Here is a 21,339-nt window from a genome sequence, read left to right on the forward strand (position 1 = left end):
CAAATTAAAATGGAAAGGAATTTGGATTATTTTACCGCCCGTGGTTATTAATAGCATAATTTAAGTCAACAAATAATAAGGAAGTTGTGCAGGTGAAGGGCAGGTGAGGTGAAGTGCATATTCAATCTGCGGATGATTGATGAGAAAGACAGAAAGAAGGAAAAGAAACATGTTTTTTTTATGCAATAAAACAAGGACATTTCAGCAATTTGTTCACATTTTCTGTAACACCCTGAATATTTGAAAATGTAAATAATTGCGAAATTACAGCCATTTATCAAATGCAATACTAGGAAGGGATATAAAAATAGGGAGTCTTTACACACAGAAGAAGGACGTTGTCTAGTGCTCCCCGATTGCGTTTGTGATGAATTAATCTTATGTCTCCCACTCTTGGAGGTTAAAAGACTAACAGGCTTATAATAATGATGCTTTATTTAAGAGATGCAAAGATAAGATGAATCCACTGGACCTCTCTCCACTTAATTACAGCGCATGTAAACGCTGAGAGTCTGCTCAGCAAATTATTTGCATATACTGATCAAATCAGATTTTTAATCATTGAAGTCCTTTTCCTGTCTTTTTTTTATTTCTCATTCCTGCAGTTGGATGCTAAAGCTTTCCTTTGTGGACTGGGTTGTGCAATACCCCCCTCACCACTAGCGGGCCCCATGTCAGCGGTAAGACAGGGTGATGAGTCTGAATTTTTTATTTTTACAGAAAATGTGTCTATGTAAACATGCAACAAACGGTTTGTCAGAATACTACCCAACTCCATTGCTCTGGTCAATAACACAGAAACAAGAAACAAGGCGTCTAATACGGCATCAAAAAGAATAAATCCATCTGGGTAAGAGAACAAAATAATAAGAAAATACACAGGGAACCGTCGCAGGGTAGTTAAGGGAAGTTTTACTTTTTTTAATGATGAAAATATCTTGAATCTTATCTTAAATTTTCTCTAAAGGTCTTGTGTTACATATAAAGGTTCCTCGCCACCTAAACGGTAGCAGTAGTGTAACCTTGTGTTCCAAGTATTCTTGGTGCGAGTCTGTTTTCATTTTCATTTTAAGACCTTATTTACATAATTTAAAATAAACATATTTGAGGAACGCTGCTTCACTTTGGTTTATTGACACATAGAGGAGCCATGTTGTTTACCTTGTATTATCATCGCTAATACAAAGTCAGTAATGTTTGATTTTAATATAAGGGGTGGTTTCTGTGACTTTAAACCGCTTCCCTCTAAAAATGCATCCCATTATAATGATAATGATAACATTAATGATAACGCATTTTATTTAAGAGGCTTTACTCGACACCCAAGGTCACAAAAAGGGACACGTATACAAAACAATACAGATTTTAAAAAATGAAAAAGTGACAAAGTGGTAAAATAAATAAATTGTAAAAATATTGCATCTTTGTGGATGTATTTAGGAACCTATCCCTTTTAACTCTGCAAAATAGGGGCCCCCGGAACAGCATCTTGCATTGGGCCCCCCACATGGCTAGAAACTGCCCTGGATATCAAGGCGAATGGGGGAATATTTTTCTTTTTTTATCATGTTATCATTTTTCTCAAAATGAAATGAGGTAATAAAGTGCATTTTAAAAGGAAAATAAAAATAAAATAAAAACGATCGGTGTGTATTTAAAAAAAAAAAAAGCGTTTAATCCATGCTTGTTTGTATGCGGGGGCGCTCGTGCAATCACTTTTTGCAGCGTGCCTCCGCGGGCGCGTCACGTGACCAGTTAATCGCTCGCGCATTTCCGCGTTCACGCGGGCCGAGATGTCGTCCCTCTGCGGAGCCGCGCGGGGCCCCGTCGCCGCTTTCCTCCATCCCTCCGCGGCCGCCCAGCGCGAATGAGTCGGTGACCTCCCGAGGGCTCTCCTCCTCCTTCCCCAGCCTCCGCCTCCTCTTCCGCCGCCGCCTACTCCTCCGTTCGTCGAGCACCGCGGCCGCGCTGGGGGGGAATCCGGGCAAAGGTAGCCGCGGCGCCGCGCACAGGCCGACGGACACTCCGCCGCGACGCGCCACCAACATGCTCACGCGGGTCAAGTCCGCCGTGGCCGGCTTCATGGGCGGCATCATGTCCGGCGGCGGTTCCGGAGGAGGGGGGAACCCCGGTTCCGAGCTGCCGCTCAAATTCCCCTACGTGCGGCCGGAGTTCCTGGGACTGTCTCCGGATGAAATCGAGTGCTCGGCGGACCACATTGCGCGGCCCATCCTCATCCTGAAGGAGACCCGGAGATTACCCTGGGCCACCGGATACGCCGAGTGAGTATCCCTCCGCGGTTCGGTTCGGTTCGGACCACCGCTTCCGCGGGGAAAACTAGTGCGCCGCCGCGGGTGAAGTCCGGCGATCGAACGGCCGCTCGGAAGATAAGCTGCACCTGTTGTTTGACCTACATCCACCGACCCCACCCCTCTCCACCCTCCGCGCATCGCATCCGGGGCTTTAACCGTTGTCTTGCGTGCACCGGTCTGTTGCGTGTTTGGGTTGGTTTTTTTTTTAATCTCACGTTAAAAAAAACGAGCTTTGTTTGTTGTTGTTGTTTTTTTCGCATGCAACCGTACCGTCAGCCGGGCGGTGCCCGCGGGGGTAACGCGGAGATTTTACCGGAAGGCACCTGAGACCGTCCGGTGACCGGAAGGGATGCGGCCCGGAACCGGAGGGATCGATGAGATCATTTGATCCGTGGTAAAATAGTTCGTGTTACGTTCACGGACCCCACCTTTGCGTTCTCCCGAGCCTTTTGTTAGATGCAGACTGAATTAAAATGAATTATTGATCAGCAGATTCATGAAAGTGCGGACGTTTATTACTTGCAGGGGGTTGGTTTGAATGACCGGTTGGATGGATTTGGGGATTTTAATTTTGTTTTGTTGTTAAAATGACATTTAACTCACAGTGCTCAGCATGGGGGACTTTGCTTTCTACTGACACTTCAGACACCTCTCCCCGCTTATTGCCTTCCAAGATTTTATTTAATAAAAAGATTCCAAAGGGGATTAAACCAACAGCAAAATATATATATGAGTAAAAGGATGCACAACAGAATGTGCCAGGAGCTCTGGCCGAGCAGAAGTTGTCTATCTCGTCCAATCTGAAATATATTCCATATATGAGAAATATGTTTCCAGGGAACCTGCATGTTGGATGATTTTCAGAATTTTCTGCAGACATGCACTCCCTTTTCACTTTTGTTTTTCTGCTGCAGCTGCAAAACCGATTCAAGTTTGTGTGTTTTGTTTTGTTTTTTAATTTCTCCTGAAACGTCCAGTTGAAATCTAACCGCAGATTTCAGGATTAAAATCTAGGAGGCGAGTAAGAAACTGACGCAAGCGATAATGTCGAGCCGCGCAACCGGCCAAATGCTGCATCATCAGGATCTGAAGCACAACAGATGATAGACGTGTAACATTTACATCACAGCTTCTCAGACAGGATGTGATTTTTTTTTTTTCTTTTAGTGAACTCGCTGAACGTGTCTGTTATCAAGGGAAAGATCAATGCAATCCAATCAGGCGGCTCCACATTTCCCACTGAATCAGCTCTCGTGCCCCGTTAATGCTCCTCTTTGTCCATTTCGCTTGAGAATCTTTCCCTCGGCAACAGCCCGTCCTTAAGAGCTATCATATGTTTTTCAAATAATTGAGAAGGAGACTCGGTACACAGCCCCTGCAAGAATGAGGACATTTTTTGATTGCTGTGATAGTGTTGCGTCACGTATATTTCATTTACAGCTATTATTTATACACATTGTTAACACCATTTGAGCTTTGCGGTTCTAGTAAAGTTCACACGTTTGTAAAAATAAAAGGAAAACCTTTTACACTCATGTAAATAGTCTCCCCTTAGGCAACATAATTGCAGATTAAAACAAATTAGAAATTGCAATTACATATATTGCCTTTGGTCTTTTGATTTTGCTGTTGGGCCGACAGTCGAGTCATATTTTTTTGATTCGGTCCCAATTTTAAAACGATTTACAGAAAGACAACATTGAGCAGAGACCTCGGACCGATACCGGCAGGGCAGCCTTCTGCCTCGACTTGAAATGCAAAGAGAGAGAGAGAAAGAGGGAGAGAAAGCAATAATGCGATGGAGACAGGGGGGAGGTTGGGGAGACACAAATGATCTCTTTCTGCTAACACCGGTAAGCGCTGGCAGTTACACGGCTCTAGCTGACGTGATATGATAATAGCTTTAGTGTTCATAAAAGAAATAATGGCGGGTGCCTGGCAGGAGCGCCGTAGAAGATCAAGCAACCACCACCCCCACCCCCGGGAAGCTGCGAAATGAGAGCAAGTCCCATCCCTAAAACAGACACACACATTGACAGAACGGAGACTCTCTTTGGGAACGGTGAGGCTAATGAGATCAGCCCTTCGATGTAATTAAAGCCTGCCATATTGTAATTACGCCGATGGTTGTTCCTCACCTCTCCTCCTGCTCGCTCCTGGGAACGATAGTGTAGTGAGTCGCTGCCCTACAGGTGGGGCGGCCCCGGGTCTGGACATCAGACCTGAAGCCGCATAGACCTGATACTCGTGTCTGTCTAGGCCGATTACGCTTTTGGTGGCCATCGCATATTTTCAATTTGGCCTGGATTTGCATGACACAACACTGAATATCACTACTTCCAGCTATTTAATCAAATGTTGTGTTTTAATGCTCCATTTAAACCCCATCGTTTTAGCCCAAGCTGTCCAGTAACTCTTCTAAACTAATGAAAACAGTCAAATGAAAAATGTTTAGTTGTAGCGGATATATTCACTGATCAGGGTCCAAAATAGAAAGCTAGGCCGCAGGGCTCAACTGAATCAATGTATCTCTGTTGAGCTTGTATTTATTTTGCGTTTTGCATTCCAAAGTAAAGTAATTTCATTACTTTTATTTGAAACCTATGACAACTCCCCCCCCGCTCCAGCCGCCATTCTCTACATCACTTTTAGCTTATTCCACTCGTTTTGCTAGGAAATGAGCGCGAAACCTCAGACTCAACACATTTTAATGCAAAGTCACATTTGGATTTTAGCTTTTATTTAGTTCCAACAATTTTAGACAGTGAGTAGGACAGATGTTTGGCAGCCATCATATCGTGTTGAAAAGGAAACATGCGCAAAGCTTGCGTCAATATTATGTCTGTTTGTGTTTTGGGAGCATTCTGATCTCAAAGATTTCAGATGTTGAATAATTCTGTGAACATTTTCCTTAAAAAAAAAAAAAAATCCCAGCTTGGAGGTCAGCAATCGTGTGAGAATCAATAGAGCCGCCCGGCAGAAAACAACCCACGGTCTGCCTCTATAAATAGTCATTCCAGTTTCTCCTCTCTCTCACACACACACACACACGTCACCCTCAAGAGGTATCTGTCAGACTCACGGGAGATTTTTCCCACAGTTTTTTTTTTTCCCCCCATCATTTTATGGCATATTGAGGTCCTTTCTCACATTCACTTTCTCATTCCAGTCTTAATGTGAAAAATATTTGTTTGTTGTTAATTTTTAGGTTATTATTACGCTCATTCATTTGAACTGACATGTTATCGTGACTCATTTCTCTGCAGCATGTGCAAATCAACATGTTGTTTGTGTTTTTTTTCACCACATATCACATTGATATACCCCGAGACATATGAGCCACATTTTCATGTATCAGAAATGCATGATAAATACATCTCATGTATATTATTCCCTGATTTCAGTGTCATTCACTACTCAGTATATTACATTGCTAACACGTAGCAACAGAGGCATCCTTGCATTTTTAAAACTGAGAATAAAAAAATATGAAAATATTATAATTGATTAATTTCATTTTCCTTACCAAAATCTTCACTGATTCAATAAATACTGCTTGTATTTTTCTATTATTATGTTTTTTTTAATAGTATCCATCTCACTGCAGATACCTCTGACTGCAGCCGGAGGATCCTTGAAACCAATGAAAATGGTGTACTTTGACTAAAATAAACACAGATTACACAGTTTGCCAAATAAAATGTAATTCAGAGAAGTGTGGAGAATTTTAATCCCCTCTGACCTCGATACATCCAGTGCCGGTGCACTTCCCCTCCTGCGGCAGAATACCGGAACGGACATGGCAACAGAGAGCTTTGCATGATGATAGCGTGTTGGGGGGGGGGGGGGCGCAGTTAAAGATCTGAAAGATCTGTTCAGTTTTGCGTGTACCGTAAAGAATTATATATCGGTCACATATGAATCAGAGACGAAGGATTCCCCCTGAAGATCTGGATGCCCCCGGTCTCTGAAACGTCAGGCTCTGACTCATCGAGTCGTAACGACTACGAAAGTGCATTTTGACCTGGTCAAAAAAAAGCATCTGATATCGGCTTTCCTTTCTGTCGTCAGACTGCAAAGTAACGTTTAATCCACAGAAGATGAAGAATCTTTCAATTTTTTTCAACCGCATTTATGACTCGGTATTCCCTTGTCCTCCCGCAGGGTGATCAACGCCGGTAAGAGCGCTCTGAACGAAGACCAGGCATGCTGCGAGGTGGTGGTGGCGAGGAGGAGGCCCATGAGCTACTGCCCTCCCTCGACGCCCAGCAAGACCCCCACCGCCAAGAGACGCAACTCCCTGCCCAACGGAGAGAGTCTTGGGTTGCGCATGGAGCACGGCAGGCTGGGAGAGGTACACCGACACCACCCGCACATGTAGCGCACTCAGATATACACTAGTCCCTCGCCATGTTGCGGTCTCACTGTGTCGTGGGTTTTTAAATCTTAATGTATGTGATTTTATATCAGATTGCTCGCTATACCGTGTGTTTTTGGGGCGTAAATATTTTTTGAAATATATTTTTATTTGAATTAATTTGATGGTAAAATTAAAAAAAACCTACGGTTGCAACCAACCAGAGCACCGGCATAAATGTATTTTTATATATTTATCATTTAAATGATTGTTAGGGTAAAATATGCATTTTTTTATGCTGCCGACCAACCAGAGCATGGTGTTCTGCACCCTGGGCTCTGATTGGCTCAGTGACTGTAGCATCATTCTGTGCATCTCGCGCACATAGCATGCTTTCAGCAGGTGTTGTATTTGTGTGAATTTTATAAGACTATGGGAAAGGTTAATAAGGTCTGGGGAAGGTCGGGAGCTTGTCAGCTGTATGATAAGAACATGGAAGTGTTTGGGAACGACAGCAACTCAACCATGAAGTGGTAGACCACGTAAACTAATGGAATGGGGTCAGCGGAAGCTGAGGCACATAGTGCCAAGAGGTCGGCAGCTTTCTGCAGTTAATCACTAAAGACCTCCAAACTTCATGTGGCCTTTCAGATTAGATCAAGAACAGCGTGCAGAGAGCTTCATAGAATGGGTTTCCATGGTCGAGCAGCTGCATCCAAGCCACACATTACCAAGTGCAATGCAAAGCATCGGATAAAGTGGTGTAAAGCACGCCGCCACTGGACTCTAGAGCAGTGGAGATACGTTCTCTGGAGTGTGATGAATCACGCTTCTCCATCTGGCAATCTGATGAACGAGTCTGGGTTGGGCATACCAGGAGAATGGTACTTATCTGACTGCATTGTGCCAAATGTGAAGTTTGGTGGCGTGGGGGTTGGTTTTCAGGAGCTGGGCTCAGCCCCTTAGTTCCAGTGAAAGGAACTCTGAAAGCTTCAGCATGCCAAGACATTTTGGACACTTCCATGCTCCCAATTTTGTGGGAACAGGTTGAAGCCGGCCCCTTCCTTTCCAACATGAGGATGAATTAGAGCGGAGACTGAGAGCCTGGCCGTCTCGTCCAACATCAGTGTGTGACCTCACAAATGCGCTTCTGGAAAAATGGTCAAAAATTCCCTTAAACACACTCCTGAACCTTCTGGACAGCCTTCCCAGAAGAGTTGAAGCTGTCAAAGCTGCAAAGGGTGGACCGACGTCATACTGAACCCTATGGATTTGGAATGGGATGTTATTGAAGTTCATGTGCGAGTAAAGGCAGGTGAGCGATTACGTTTGGCCATATGGTGTATATATAATTCCTCAAATATTTAAATATGCTCGCTGCTTTGTGGATTTCTGTTTATAGCTGCTGGCTCTGGTGCCATCTTTAGTCCCAGCGTTGGTATTTATTCATGACAAATAATGTCAGAGGGTCACCATGTTGAGTAACAGACATTTTTATGGCTGTTATTTCCACCGAACTGGGGACCCTCAGGGGAATTGACCAGCAGTCATTGCAGGAGAGAAGGGGGTTCAAGTTCACAGAGTACATATTTTCCTCTCAATAAAGAAATGTAGGATTAGATAAAACTGCATAAATAAAACGTTTTGTACTTCTTAAACCTCCTCTTACCCCAATAGCTCTGCGCCGTATTTTGCAAAACTGGGACGGCATTTTAATGGTGAAATGAAATTGGAGCTTAGAAGATTTGTCTTGGTTGTCAGGCTACCACTTTCACTAATTGTCAACAAAAATGCAAAAATCTACTGCTGTAAGTTTTTACTATTATTGTTTTGGTATGTATATCACTTTACTGGCCAATCAGAGGAACCTCCTGATCTCAAATTTGATGATACGACATAGAGAGGGAGCACCTGGTGTTGGTTTTATGAAAATATCAATCCAAATTAGTGAGACATTAGCCCATCTGCGCACGTGTGTGCATGCGTGCGTGCATGTGCCTCTAGCTTTTGCATGTCCCTCTGGAGGACTGTATGGGTTCTGAGTTGTTTGGCGCCTCAATTTTGGAGCTCAGCATCTGAAATTTGGGAGCACAGGGATTCTATTGGCTGGGGATGTCAGGATGTTTAAGTAAGACAACACACATTTTTGTTCCTTGTCACTTTGTCTGTAGGACAGCGAGGGACTGGTGTTCCACTACTGGGCCTTGTTTGATGGCCACGCTGGTTCCGGCGCGGCGGTGGTGGCCTCCCGCCTGCTGCAGCACCACATCGCCTGCCAGCTCCAGGCCGTCATCGAAATCCTGCGCAACCTGGCCTCGCCGCCCCCGACCATCCTGGGGGAGGAGCCCGACTGCGTCCCCTACATGCAGGGGAGCACCCCAGGCCCTCACCGCGCCCTGACCAGGGCCGCTTCACTGCGCGGCGCCGCCGGTGCACCGGGCTCCCCGTGCAGCACGCCACCCCCACCTCGCTTCTTCACGGAGAAGAAGATCCAGCACGAGAGCCTGGTGATCGGAGCCATAGAGAACGCCTTCAAAGAAATGGTGAGGGTGAAGGTCACATTGTAAGTGTCAAACAGCGGCCATGTGTGGCTCTCATAACAGACCACATGTTTGCAACATGACGGTAAAAAGAGTCTTCCGTCAAACCCAAAACATGCAGCTGGTGGATTCGATACTATAAACTGCCCAGACGTGTGAATTTATGAATGAATTAGTGAGTGGTCGCATGTCTCGACATGACATATGACCTGTTACATTCATGAATACGCAGGACAAGATGTCACTGACCTTTGTGCCAAAATCCAAGGCACGACACATCTAGAGGCCCCAACTCAGATCTTAAAGAAGCAAACGAGCACCACAACAAATAACAGCCACACTACCAGCAAGCTAACAACCTCATAAATAATATTCCATCACCAACGACCGACCGCAGCCAACAGCAGTCTGAAGTTTGTCGTTGGAGTTTTCAAGTGGGCACGTCCTTTCACCGACGTTTTCATTTAGCCAGGCCCAACACCTCAAGAAGGCGCAACGGTGAAATCCGGCGTCCTGAAAACACCCCACTTCATGGTACACAGCCGATCTTAATGGTTGCTTGTCTCTATATATGAACCTGTGATTGACCAGCAACAGATCCAGCGTGACCCCTGCCATTTTGCCCATGACAGCTAAGATAGGCCCCACCCTACAAGCATGAGTGCAATGTAAGCGGTAGATAATGGATGAATGAATCCCTCTTGATGTTTCCAGGTCTAATCGCAGCGGCCACTAGATGGCGATAGGAGCCCCTGTGGAAGCCGGACCCTGTTGGAGGGAAACGATAGTTTCTCCCGTCAGATCTTTTTTTCGCAGGCAGATTTTGTCGTCACTCCCGCTAAGCAAAGCTTTAAACAGTTTCTCAGCAGCACGCGACCCCGCGGGAGGTCTAAGAGCATGTCTGAAACGGGGGAAAAAAAACCTCGCGATAGAAACGTAAAAGGACTCAATAGATGCCGAGGTAGTGAGTCCATACCAATGCATGGGGTCGGGTGATCCACGGGTCAGGGAAATGATTTTGTGTCCATTTATGAACTGTAAAATGTAACCTTTTAACACAGGTACCGATGTTTACATCGCAAGTTGACAGTCCATTTTGTATCCGTTGGAACTTGGAATTTTAGCCGTAAACAAAATAGCAGAATATAGGAAAAAAAAGAAATGAATGAGAATAGAAAACCCGATGATCCGCCAAGATGTATACGTCTCTATGTGGTGTGAATGAAAGTTGCATGAATTGTTGCATATAGATTGCAACATAATGAATATAATTCCATAATGAATATAATTTTGCCTATCGGGTCCCAATAATTCTATAACGCCGAGTGAGTCTTCGGACAAGATGCAGACATACGTGGACACCCGGTCCGTATTTCCATCAAAAGTCAGCCCAGAATGTGAGGTCCTTGGAGGTCAAATAAGTCTTTCCTCACTCTCCCTTCTTATTGTCTCGCCCTTTTTGTCTCTCCATTGCACGCTTGCATGAGTGTTCCTGTCTCGCCGTCAGCAAAGCTTGTCTGTCTGTCTCCTAAGGATGCCCAGATTGAGAGGGAGAAGCACGGCTACAACATCACTGGAGGATGCACCGCTCTCACTGTGGTCTACTTGCTGGGGAAGCTGTATGTGGGCAATGCCGGCGACAGCAGGTGTGTGTGTGTGTGTGTGTTATTACATCTCTCTCTCCTTGTGTGGAGTATAGTGATAATTATGCATCAAAAGCCTCTGGGATCCTGACGTACGATATCGACATGCTGAGACAGACTCGACTCAACATAAATGCAGGGCAAGCTAACAATTCTCACTTTGTGTGTGTGTCTGTCTGTCTGTGTGTGTGTGTGTGTGTGTGCGCCCTCGCACATGCATGCCTGTGTGCATGTGTGTGTTCCTCTACAGGGCTATCATTATCAGGAACAATGAGATCATTCCAATGTCAACAGAGTTCACACCGGAGTCTGAGCGACAGCGACTGCAGTTCCTGGTGAGGAGCCACCATTTGCTTTTTAGACGACAAAAAAGAAAAGGAATCATGCCTGTGGCCTGAAACGTGACTCCGGACAAACATTTCGTCCGGAGTCACAAAGGAACACAGACAAAACATCTGTAACTTTAGATCTCAGGCTGTGAGTAATTTTGACCGACGTTTTTTGGGTTGTTGTTTGGTTTTTTTTTCGCCTTTACATTCACATGACAAGCTACACAATCAGCAGCGCCTTCCCATGTTTAGCCGCGACTAACGTGAGAGGGCTCACCAAGGGACAGCCGGCCGGGATCTTTTTTACATTTATTTATTTTTCTCCTCAACGGCGCCCCTTAACAGCAGAGCAGCTCCCAATGTTTCCCCTTTTCACCATGAAGAAAATGTTTGGAAGCTGTTTGGATAAACAATTTAGTCTGAGGCCGGAATTTCAGTGGTAGCTGTTGAGAGATTGTTTTCTTTATTTTCTTTATGTTTTTCCATAATGACCGAATACCAGATACTGTGTGAAGGGAAATGGGACCCGAGCATTCCAGCTGCCTGACTCATGGTTTGGGGTTATCTCTGATATATCGTCAGCAGACACAATGTTTTGCATCGATTGGTCTGAAATCCAGTTTTCCAGATGTCTTTTTCAATGAAACTTCCCGTTTACGCTGATCAAAAGGGGTTATTTTTTGTTTTGTTTTGTTTTTCCAAAACCAAAAGAGGATAAAAAGTCATTGTGAAAAGTGGATCGCAATGAGGATTCCAGCAACACTTAGTGGTCCGTGTCAAAATAACCTGTAGGAACCTGGTTTGCATGTCCAAGGGTTCCCGACCTTTTTTCCTGCAGAAAAATAAAAGCCCGATGCAACAAAACCCTTTTGACATCTAAAATAAAGATAAGATTGCATATATCATTTTATCCCCCTCTTATGCTATGTATAAAAAAAACGAATTGAGAAAAAAAAAATTAAAGAACAGTGTGCTGCAGTTATGAAGTCAATGAGATGCGAATGGGGAAAAAAAATCTATTTCTACATGTAACAAATACATTTTGAACTGGAAAAAAAATTAGGTTGAAGGTTATGTTGGAATAAAACACCAAAAGTTTATTTGAGTCCTACTATATAAATAAGAAATATGAGGACAAAGTTAGATGACCCCCTGCAGCAAAGCAAAAATGCCATCTGCGTCCATGTGCACCGCATCTTTTTATCACATGTCCAGTGTAATGCAGTCAGCTGTCACTGCAATAAAAAAAAAGTCTATTTCACTGAACGCTGCAAAATACATGGTCACAAATTAAATAGCCGATTAAAATATTTTACCTGGTTAATGTGACGGCGTTTGCACATCACGGCTGTAAAAGCACATCGGCAGGTGCGGCTCATATAGAGAGCGCCAAGAAATTAAACAGTTTTTATTTAAATGTTTAAAAATCACAATAATCTTCGAATTTAGAACTACAATTCAAATAAATGACCTAAAAATGTAATTAATATAAATTAAATGCACATTATTTATTTTCCAAAGCCGCATCAGAGGGTAGAAAGAGCCACGTGTTGCAGACTCCTGCGCTAGAACCATTTGATTGAGAAATTGTTTAGCAACAGCAGCAAGATATACAAGGACAAGACAGTGACAAGCTAAAAATAAATACATTAAAAAAGATGAATAAATAAACTCTGAAGTATAAAAGGATAATCATAAAAAAAAAAAAAAAAAATTTATTTGTGTCTTGAGAAAGCACTGGAACCAGGCACCTCAGGTCCTGGATCCATCTTAGCTTCTACTCCGAGGCAGGACCTTCTTACGGTTCCATAGGAACTCATATGACGTAAGTGATTGGTGAAACTCACAAGCCAACCCCATGGCCAGATATTTTTCTATGCACCCTGGACCCCAGTTTTAACTTAGCCAACAGGCAAACCCGGGAAAGTGTTAATTTTTTCACACCAGCCTTCCCGTTATCCCACCCGAGGCTCAAAGGCCAACTGGGTTTATAACATGCCATGCATTCTTGGTGACTGAAGGCAGCGGTTGTCTTCTTCCCCCAGGGTTTCATGCAACCTCACCTGCTGGGGAACGAGTTCACGCACCTGGAATTTCCCCGGAGAGTCCAGAGGAAGGAGGTGGGGAAGAGGATGCTCTACAGAGACTTCACCATGAGTGGGTGGTGAGTTCCCCCGCCCACCGTCTCTTTATGGTCCCCCAGGAGGACACGGCTTTTGGGCGAACCATTTCACCGAAGACGCCCCCCCCCGCTCCACGAGACTTGGTACCTTCCTATTTTTTATTTATTTTTTTGCTTTAAACATTTTCAGGAAGACCGATCACATTAGCTGTTGTTTTTTTTCATGTAATTCCATCCTTTCCGTACAATATTATTCCAAAAAGAAAGCACAAGTCTGCTTCAGATAAGGGAATGGCGAACTTCCTGATTAGCTGGTCTGCTAACTTGATTTATTTTTTTTATGATGTTGTCACATGAAAATTCAAAAAGTTACAACCGTTGAGTCATCTCACATGGATCAGGATGCAGATTTTATCAGCTTCTTCATTTCTCTGCAGTGTAAATAAAAAAAAAAAAAACATTGCGGACAGAGAGACAGTCAGCCAGGTGTCGATGACCATTATCAAATCTCGTTTTTTTCTTTCTTCTTAAAGACATTCCTCCTCTTTTCCTGGAAGCTTCTTTGCGCAGTTTCCGGTTTATACCCGTTGGGCGATGGTACAAGTTGGGATGGTTCGCGAGCGAGTTGTCGTGCAGCGACCAGGCCGACTTGGGTTGTTTTGTTTAATGTTTGCGCGTCATTTGGGGAATGCAGGTACAAATTCTAGGTTTGAACCCGAACGGGTGTGGGTTGCGTCGAGCTAAAAGACGCCGGTTGGCCGGTTTTGGTCGATCTCTTCGGACAAGTTGCACAGAGTGGACATCACTGAGCAGAGGACTGGATGCTCGCCGTGTTGAGATCCGTCCCGCTCACCTCTCACCCAACGCCTCCCGGGTGAGAGGTGAGACGTCTCTGAGGAGACGAATTAAATTCCAGTTACCACGACAGGATTTGACCACAGTCATCCATATTCCCTGAAATTGTTCGACTGCCGACGTCACCGACCGTCTCTTGCACTTCCACTAGCCGGAGAAGTTGATGGATGGCAGTGTTAGGGGAAATTCCATTTCGTCCTAAGACACAAAAAACTGCCGCCTGTGACTTTTCTCTCACACACACACACACACACAACCACACACACATCAATCCCATCCCCCTGTGCGTCGTGTTGAAAACATGGAGTGATCTCCTTTCTCCTCCCCCCTCAAATGCAGGGCGTATAAGACAATTGAGGATGAAGATCTCAAGTTTCCACTTATATACGGCGAAGGGAAAAAGGTAAGTCGTCTACTTCAGGTTCCACAAATCACAGCGACAGAGGAAACTGTAAATGACATTAGAATGGAGAAATACATACATAAATTGCACCGATTGAGAACTTTAACTGAAAGTGACACTTAAAGTTAACTGTGTAATGCAAGCAAAAAATGAAATATGTAATTTGATATTAGTTTTAAGGACATTTCGATTTTTTTTTTTTAGTTTATCCAGGAAATTTTAGTCCCACTGTCAGATTTGATATCTCAAAATGAATTATAGGTTAATGTTTGGGCAATGTATCTTTACAAGTGATTGACAGATCCATTGCATTCGTTTTGCGTTTAGAAATTTGGATGATCGCCGCACCCGCGAGCCACCCCATAAATAATTACTTCCGCGTATTTATCTTTTAATGTATTTTGAAAATAAGCCTCTTTCTGCAGCTATGCAGGTATCAGACCTGCGGAGGCGGGAACTTTAAGACTGGGAATTTTACATTTGTCCATTTCGGGTCTTAAGTCGTACACAATGTTCAGTTTATCACAAAGGAACCCGGCCATAATGTTAGCATCATGCGCCGCCTCCTGGAAAATGCTCTCCGGTCTAAACCTCCGTGTCTCCAGGCGCGCGTGCTGGCGACCATCGGCGTGACCCGCGGCCTCGGCGACCACGACCTCAAAGTCCACGACTCCAACATCTACATCAAGCCGTTCCTCTCCTGCTGCCCCGAGGTAAGGGATTCACGCACATCCAGGAAACGGGGGGGAGCGGGAGGGAGCTTCGGGGAATTCCCAGCGCGTGGCCCGCTGACCTCCGTTCAGCAAATGAGTGAATTCAAAGCAGCTCACCAAAGCGGGAAGTCATATTTGTAAAGGGGACGGCGCCGGGTTTATGGAGCGTCTCCAGGGTTCGGAGGCGCCGGAATGTGGAATTGTTGACTTTTGCCGGGCTTCCGGCACGACCGATCCCCGTGTAAATAACCAGGGGTGAGCGTCTGGCTTCCCCCGCTGCTCACACATACACGCATGCGAAGAAGGTGGCTCTGCAAGGGGGCGAAGATCTCTGCAAACAAGCAGAATTCCCCAAATAAATCGATGAATCTTTAAAAAAAAAAAAAAGGTTTTGAAAGCCGCAGGAGCCGTCGATATTGAGTGTACAGAAAACTGCAGAAAACCAATAAGCAATGCTACTGTATGAATTGCTAAATATTAAAGCCTCATGAGGAATTCAAACTGCATGTGATATCTTTAATATTTTATTTCTTTTACTTTTTTGGAGCCTTTTGTGTGATCATAGGATAAACCCTATGGATCTATATATTTGGCACTGGAAGGGTGAAACCTGGGTTTGCGTGTGCGTGTGTGTGTGTGTGTGTCCAGGTGAAGGTGTACAACCTGACCCAGTATGAGCACGGCGCCGATGACGTGCTGGTGATGGGCACTGACGGCCTCTGGGACGTTCTCTCCAACCAGGAAGTGTCAGAAGCCGTCACCACGTTTCTAGCCAACTGCGACCCCGACGACCTCCACAGGTGGGGAGGCTTCCTCTCTCTCCATCTATTGGTTCTCGCTCTCCTTCCTGAATGCCTGACCGCCATCTCCCCCCTTCCCCTGTTGGGCAGGTACACCATGGCGGCGCAGGACCTGGTGATGCGAGCGCGCGGCGTGCTCAGGGACCGTGGCTGGAGGATCACCAACGAGCGCCTGGGCTCCGGGGACGACATCTCCGTCTTCATCATCCCGCTGATGTACGGCAACCGGCAACCCTGAGCGCCCCGCGGGCTCGGCAAGACCCCCCCCCCCCATTCCCCTTTTATTCCCCCTAAAAAAAGAAGCTGTTTGCACATTTTTTCCGACTTCGACCAAAGTCGAGAAGAACGTTCACGCGTCGGTGTTTGGCGTCCCTGCCGGAGTTAAGGGGGGATCAGGGGGCGAAGCGGGAGCCTCCCGGGGCAACGCGTTTTTTTTTTTTTTTGTTTTTTTTTTAACCCCTTGAAAAACCTGCAGCACGAAAAAAAACAATCCAGCCTCCGTTGTAGATTTGATACAAATTTTAAACAAAATACTATTGTGAAAACAACCCTGTTCAAACAAACAGAGCGCAACTAGAGTACAATCAGTATTTTTTCAAGCTTATCTATTAAAAAAAAAAAAAAAAAAAAACCAATCATCTTACTCAACATGATTCCAAAATTTGGACAAAAAATTTGCATTATGCTGGATATAGAATTTGAATGTATATATAACTGTTCCCAATCTCAAGAAAAATGTCATTCGAAATTTCCAAAATTTTGAAACGACTACAATGGTAGAATATCACAGTAAAACAAAATTCATATATATATATATATATATATATGTATGTATATGTACGCATGCATATATGTATGTATGTATATGTACGCATGCATATATGTATGTATGTATATGTTTGTATGTATATATACATATATAAGTATGTATATATGTATGTATATGTGATTTTTTTTTATCACAATCAAAACGATCATATATACATATGTATTTTTTTTTATCACAGTAAGGAAAAAAATCATATGTACACATATATATACATTTATGATTTTTTTTACTGTGATATCCTACTGTTGTAGTCATTTCCAAGTTTTTGAAATTTCTTTGGAAAGATTAAAAAATATATATTAATAGATACAATATATATAGGTCAATGCCCAAAATTCTTCATATCCCTGTGTTATGAGTGATTTCAGGCTTGACTATATATTCAGATATACATAGATCTAATGCCATAGCAACGCAACGGTATCTTTGATATGAAAATCAGCGCTACGTATGTGGTTCCGACAGAGGAACCGTGCTGCAGGTTGTATTCCCGCGGCGCCGCAGGTTGACCGCTCCTGACCGCCATCCCATCCCACCCTCCTACACCGTACGGTCGAAACTGTTTATAAGAGAGAAAAATACCTCCTTTCGTCTCGTCCTCTTGGACCTGAGCTGCGCCAGCGGGACCGAGTTCCCCGGAGACTCCGGCGCCGTTCGTCACGCCAGAGGGCAAAAGCGGGGACTTTTACCTCCGAGAGGCCGTCCGGTTTAGGAAGAGGGACCTGAAGTCTGGAGGTCGAACTCGCATCTGGGTGATGTTTGGACCTGCTCAGGCCTTTTTTTTTTTTTTCCCCCCCAAGATTCCACCCGGAAAAAAGCCATTTTGAGTTTAACGTTTTACATTCAAAATCTAGCGAGGGGCCGTTGACGTGGACGTTTTCCAACCCGCCTCCCAAATTTCAAAATTGGCAAAAAAAAAAAAAAGGAGAGCGAGAGAGAGACGCGTTTGCACCGAAATCGAAGTAGACTCAGAATGTGCGCGCAGCATTGACGGGGGAGGTAATTACCGTGTCGTAGCGTGTAATAGGTGCTGCACAAACGCCCGAGGGATAAATGTGGCTCCTTTCTTCTCCGTTCGGTCGGAGAGGAGCTCATTTCATCGGGACGACCCCAAACACCCCTCCATCCCTCGTATCAACCAATGATTGTTTATGGAAGTCATTCCAGCCACCCGAAGGAAGGAAACACTAAACTGCCATGTGGAACATCGGCGGTCGGCTTGCTCGCACTTTATATAACAACAAAATAAATTCAAAAACACGGAGTACAATCCAGAAAATTTTGAATCGGCTGGACTGAAAGAGAGGCTCGTTCCTGCATGGTTTTTGTTTTTTTTAACAAGGTGAAGACGGTCGACGGTGCGGCGGTTTTGTACGAACCCACTTTGTACTTCTGTAACTCGTATCGTCGCAGCGCTAGTGATGTCATTTACTCGTGAACGTGTAGGGGAGGCCGCGTGTTTTTGGTTCAAGCGGCTGTTTTTTTTTTGTTTGTTTTGTTTTGTTAGCATCTTAGCATACCGGGGCGCTTCCATGACAAAGGAAGGGAGAATCAAATGAAGGACAAATCATGCATTTTTCTTTTTTTTTTTTTCTTTCTTGTTTTAAGAGTCAATTCTCTGACCTAAGAAAAAGAAAAAAAAAAAAAAAAAGGATCCGCTTGTGGGTCTTCACCTCTTCCCCGAATTATTATTCTGTATCCACGCCGCCGGCTCCTCCAGTCCAACCCACTTAGGATGCAGAGGACGAGGCTGTTCGGAGGAAGAGGGAAAATTGTGCTTCAGTGAAATGGGTTTCTTTAAGTCACGGGGGGTTGAAATTCAAATATATCTTTTGTAGAAAATCCCCTCGTTGAAAAATACATTGTCCACTACGCCGATATTGAGATTTAGGAGGGGGAAAAAAAAAATCAAATGTTATGTTGAATGTTGATATTTTTTTTATATATGTTGGTAAATAATAGAGGTGTCAAAAGCACAAGTTCCCATGTACTGTTTGATAGTTTCTATATATATGTATGTGTGTATAGATATACATATATGTATATCTATACACACATTCAGTTCGCATAGCCGTTAAATGACGCAGTTAGTTCCCCTCCCTTCGGTCTTGTTTAATAGCTGGCATCCGTTCGCATGAGATTTTGAATTGCACGTCCGAGTCGGTCGGCGGCAGAGGTCAGAGGTCAGAGGTCACGGTCGCTGTTGACGTTGACTGTCTGAGCCACCGATCCAGCCGGGTCCAAGGCCGCAGACGCCGTTGCCGCAGCCAGGGCGTCACATGACCCTCCCTCCGGGCACTGGTCGTCCCAGCCACTTTCTTTATTTTCACTTTATTTATTTATGTATTTATGTTTCAGTTGACATCCGTCTACCTGCGTTTTCTCAAGGCGTTTACTTGAACACGGTGCAGTCGCCCTGTACATTCCACGAAGGCACTAGTTAACTTTATTTAATGGATTTCTCATTGCTGTTACCGTGACATTTTTTTTGTTCTTCTCAGATGAATGTCAAGAAAGAACATATATATATTTTTTATTTTATTTAATTTTTTCTCTCATCGCACCACCCAACGTCCGGGCATCAGGGTCGCTGATGACACCCAATGAACCCGGACCGTGGTGGTTAAGGAGGTCCGCTCAACATTCAGAAACACATGAAGGTGTGTGTGTGTGCGTGTGTGTGTGTGTGTCCGTGTGTGAGTGTGTGTGCGTATGTGGAAGGCTCTTAGACTTGAAAGTTTACTGTTTTTCAGATTTACAGCTGTGAGCTGTCGGCTGCTCTCTTTCTTTCTATTTCTCTCCCTCTCTCTCTCAACTTGCTGTTTAGTAAAATAATCACCGCCGTTCTTTCTATCGAATTTCGAAACAGAAGAGGACTTGGGCCCGCGTGTCCAATCGTAGTTATTTATTTAATTTATCATTATTTATTATTTTGCAATTTTGAGAAATTGAAAATTCAAATCATTTTTTTTTCCAAAAAAAATTTGAATAAAATCAGTTTTATTCTAATAATACCTTTTTTATTTATTTTCCATAATTATAATTTTGTTTGTTATTATTTTAATGTTGCCCGATTCCTCCTCTGTAATGATGGGATGATGAGAAGAGTTTTCTGTAGCAGTATAAAAAAAAAAAATCCTTTTGGGGGGGAAACCGTCTCTAAGTGACCGTCGTGCTCCGCTCCCCCGCTCGTGAATGTGAAATATACATTTTCTATAACTGATTATGTAACTGACCGAGAGGAACAGAACTATTTTTAATGTTTCATTGTGCAAAAAAAAAAAAAAAAATGTGTACCCTCAGTGTTTCTTTTCCAATAATAAAAAGAAAAATAAATGTTCAATATTCATGTCAAATGAATGTCAAATATATTTATTTTATGAGACTTGACAGAAAAAGGCTCCAGTCCACAGGTTGTCATCCACGATCAAATCTGCGTTCATCACAGGGAACTCAGACGGAGACGGGTGAGTTCTGGCTATCAGCTGGTTACTAAGGTGACGATAGTTATATTGATTTAAAGCCGATAGCACAGAAAAAAAATACTCAAATCTGCCAGAGGGTTTCATTCAGCTTTTCTCTATCTCTTCCCTTCTGATCATTTGTAATTATTTTTTATTGAGGCTTTTTAAAATTCGTTTTCTCGGGTTCAATCGCATTTTTAGCATTCTTTTTTTACAAAAGAAAATGTAAGAGTCCTCAATCGTCTCGCCTGATTATTTTTAATTTTATTTTGAGGGCTTTCCAAAATTATTTTTCTTGGGCTTAAACACTTTTTGAACAGATTTTTTTTTTTTTTGGCAGGGGGTGTAATGTAATTTACATAAAAAAAATTCCAAAGCAAAAAAATTGAAAAGTTTACATCCATATCTATATCTATCTACCTATATATATATATATGTATATATATATATATGTGTGTGTGTGTGCATACAGTATGCAAAAAAATAAAGGGAACGCTTAAGCAACACAATCTAAAGCAAAGTTTATTTTTTTAACAGTACATATATATATATATATATATACACATAATATACTCGTGTGTGTGTATATATATATACAATGCTCAAAAAAATAAAGGGAACACTTAAAAAACACATCCTAGATCTAAATGAATGAAATATTCTTATGAAATACTTTGCTCTTCACACAGTTGAATGTGCTGACAACAAAATCACACAAAAATGATCAATGGAAATCAAATGTATTAACCCATGGAGGTCTGGATTAGGAATCACACTCAAAATTAAAGTGTAAAAACAAACTCCAGGCTGATCCAACTTTGATGTAATGTCCTTAAATCAAGTCAAAATGAATCAGTGTTGCTTCCTGAGTGGACACTATGATTTCACAGAAGTGTGATTGACTTGTATATATATATATTGCTTAAGTTTTTTTTTTGTTACTTTGAATTTTTTTTTTTTTCCCCTTATTTG

At 43.3% G+C, this 21,339-nt stretch overlaps 1 protein-coding gene across 1 annotated transcript; it reads left to right on the forward strand.

Annotated features, from left to right (window-relative positions):
* Positions 1-1,548: 1,548 nt before the first annotated feature.
* On the forward strand, positions 1,549-17,421 carry LOC147234198 (protein phosphatase 1H-like). Its single transcript, XM_086147011.1, has 10 exons — positions 1,549-2,282; positions 6,477-6,666; positions 8,841-9,212; positions 10,743-10,855; positions 11,103-11,187; positions 13,227-13,345; positions 14,498-14,561; positions 15,167-15,274; positions 15,923-16,074; positions 16,165-17,421. The coding sequence occupies exons 1-10, from the start codon at positions 1,681-1,683 to the stop codon at positions 16,310-16,312; spliced, it is 1,953 nt and encodes a 650-aa protein (XP_086003137.1). The 5' UTR covers positions 1,549-1,680; the 3' UTR covers positions 16,313-17,421.
* The last annotated feature ends 3,918 nt before the right edge of the window (positions 17,422-21,339 follow it).

The sequence above is a fragment of the Fistularia commersonii genome, chromosome 5 (assembly GCF_037954325.1).
Source record: "Fistularia commersonii isolate RoL2024-O1a breed Wild chromosome 5, RoL_Fcom_v1.0, whole genome shotgun sequence".
Taxonomy (NCBI): domain Eukaryota; kingdom Metazoa; phylum Chordata; class Actinopteri; order Syngnathiformes; family Fistulariidae; genus Fistularia; species Fistularia commersonii.

Bases quoted from the DNA above. Each gene is read 5' to 3' on its own strand.
- LOC147234198 (XM_086147011.1), top strand. From the start codon at position 1,681: ATGCTTGTTTGTATGCGGGGGCGCTCGTGCAATCACTTTTTGCAGCGT. The intron at 11,188-13,226 runs GTGAGGAGCCAC...TTCTTCCCCCAG, and splicing joins GACAGCGACTGCAGTTCCTG to GGTTTCATGCAACCTCACCT. The intron at 15,275-15,922 runs GTAAGGGATTCA...GTGTGTGTCCAG, and splicing joins TCCTCTCCTGCTGCCCCGAG to GTGAAGGTGTACAACCTGAC.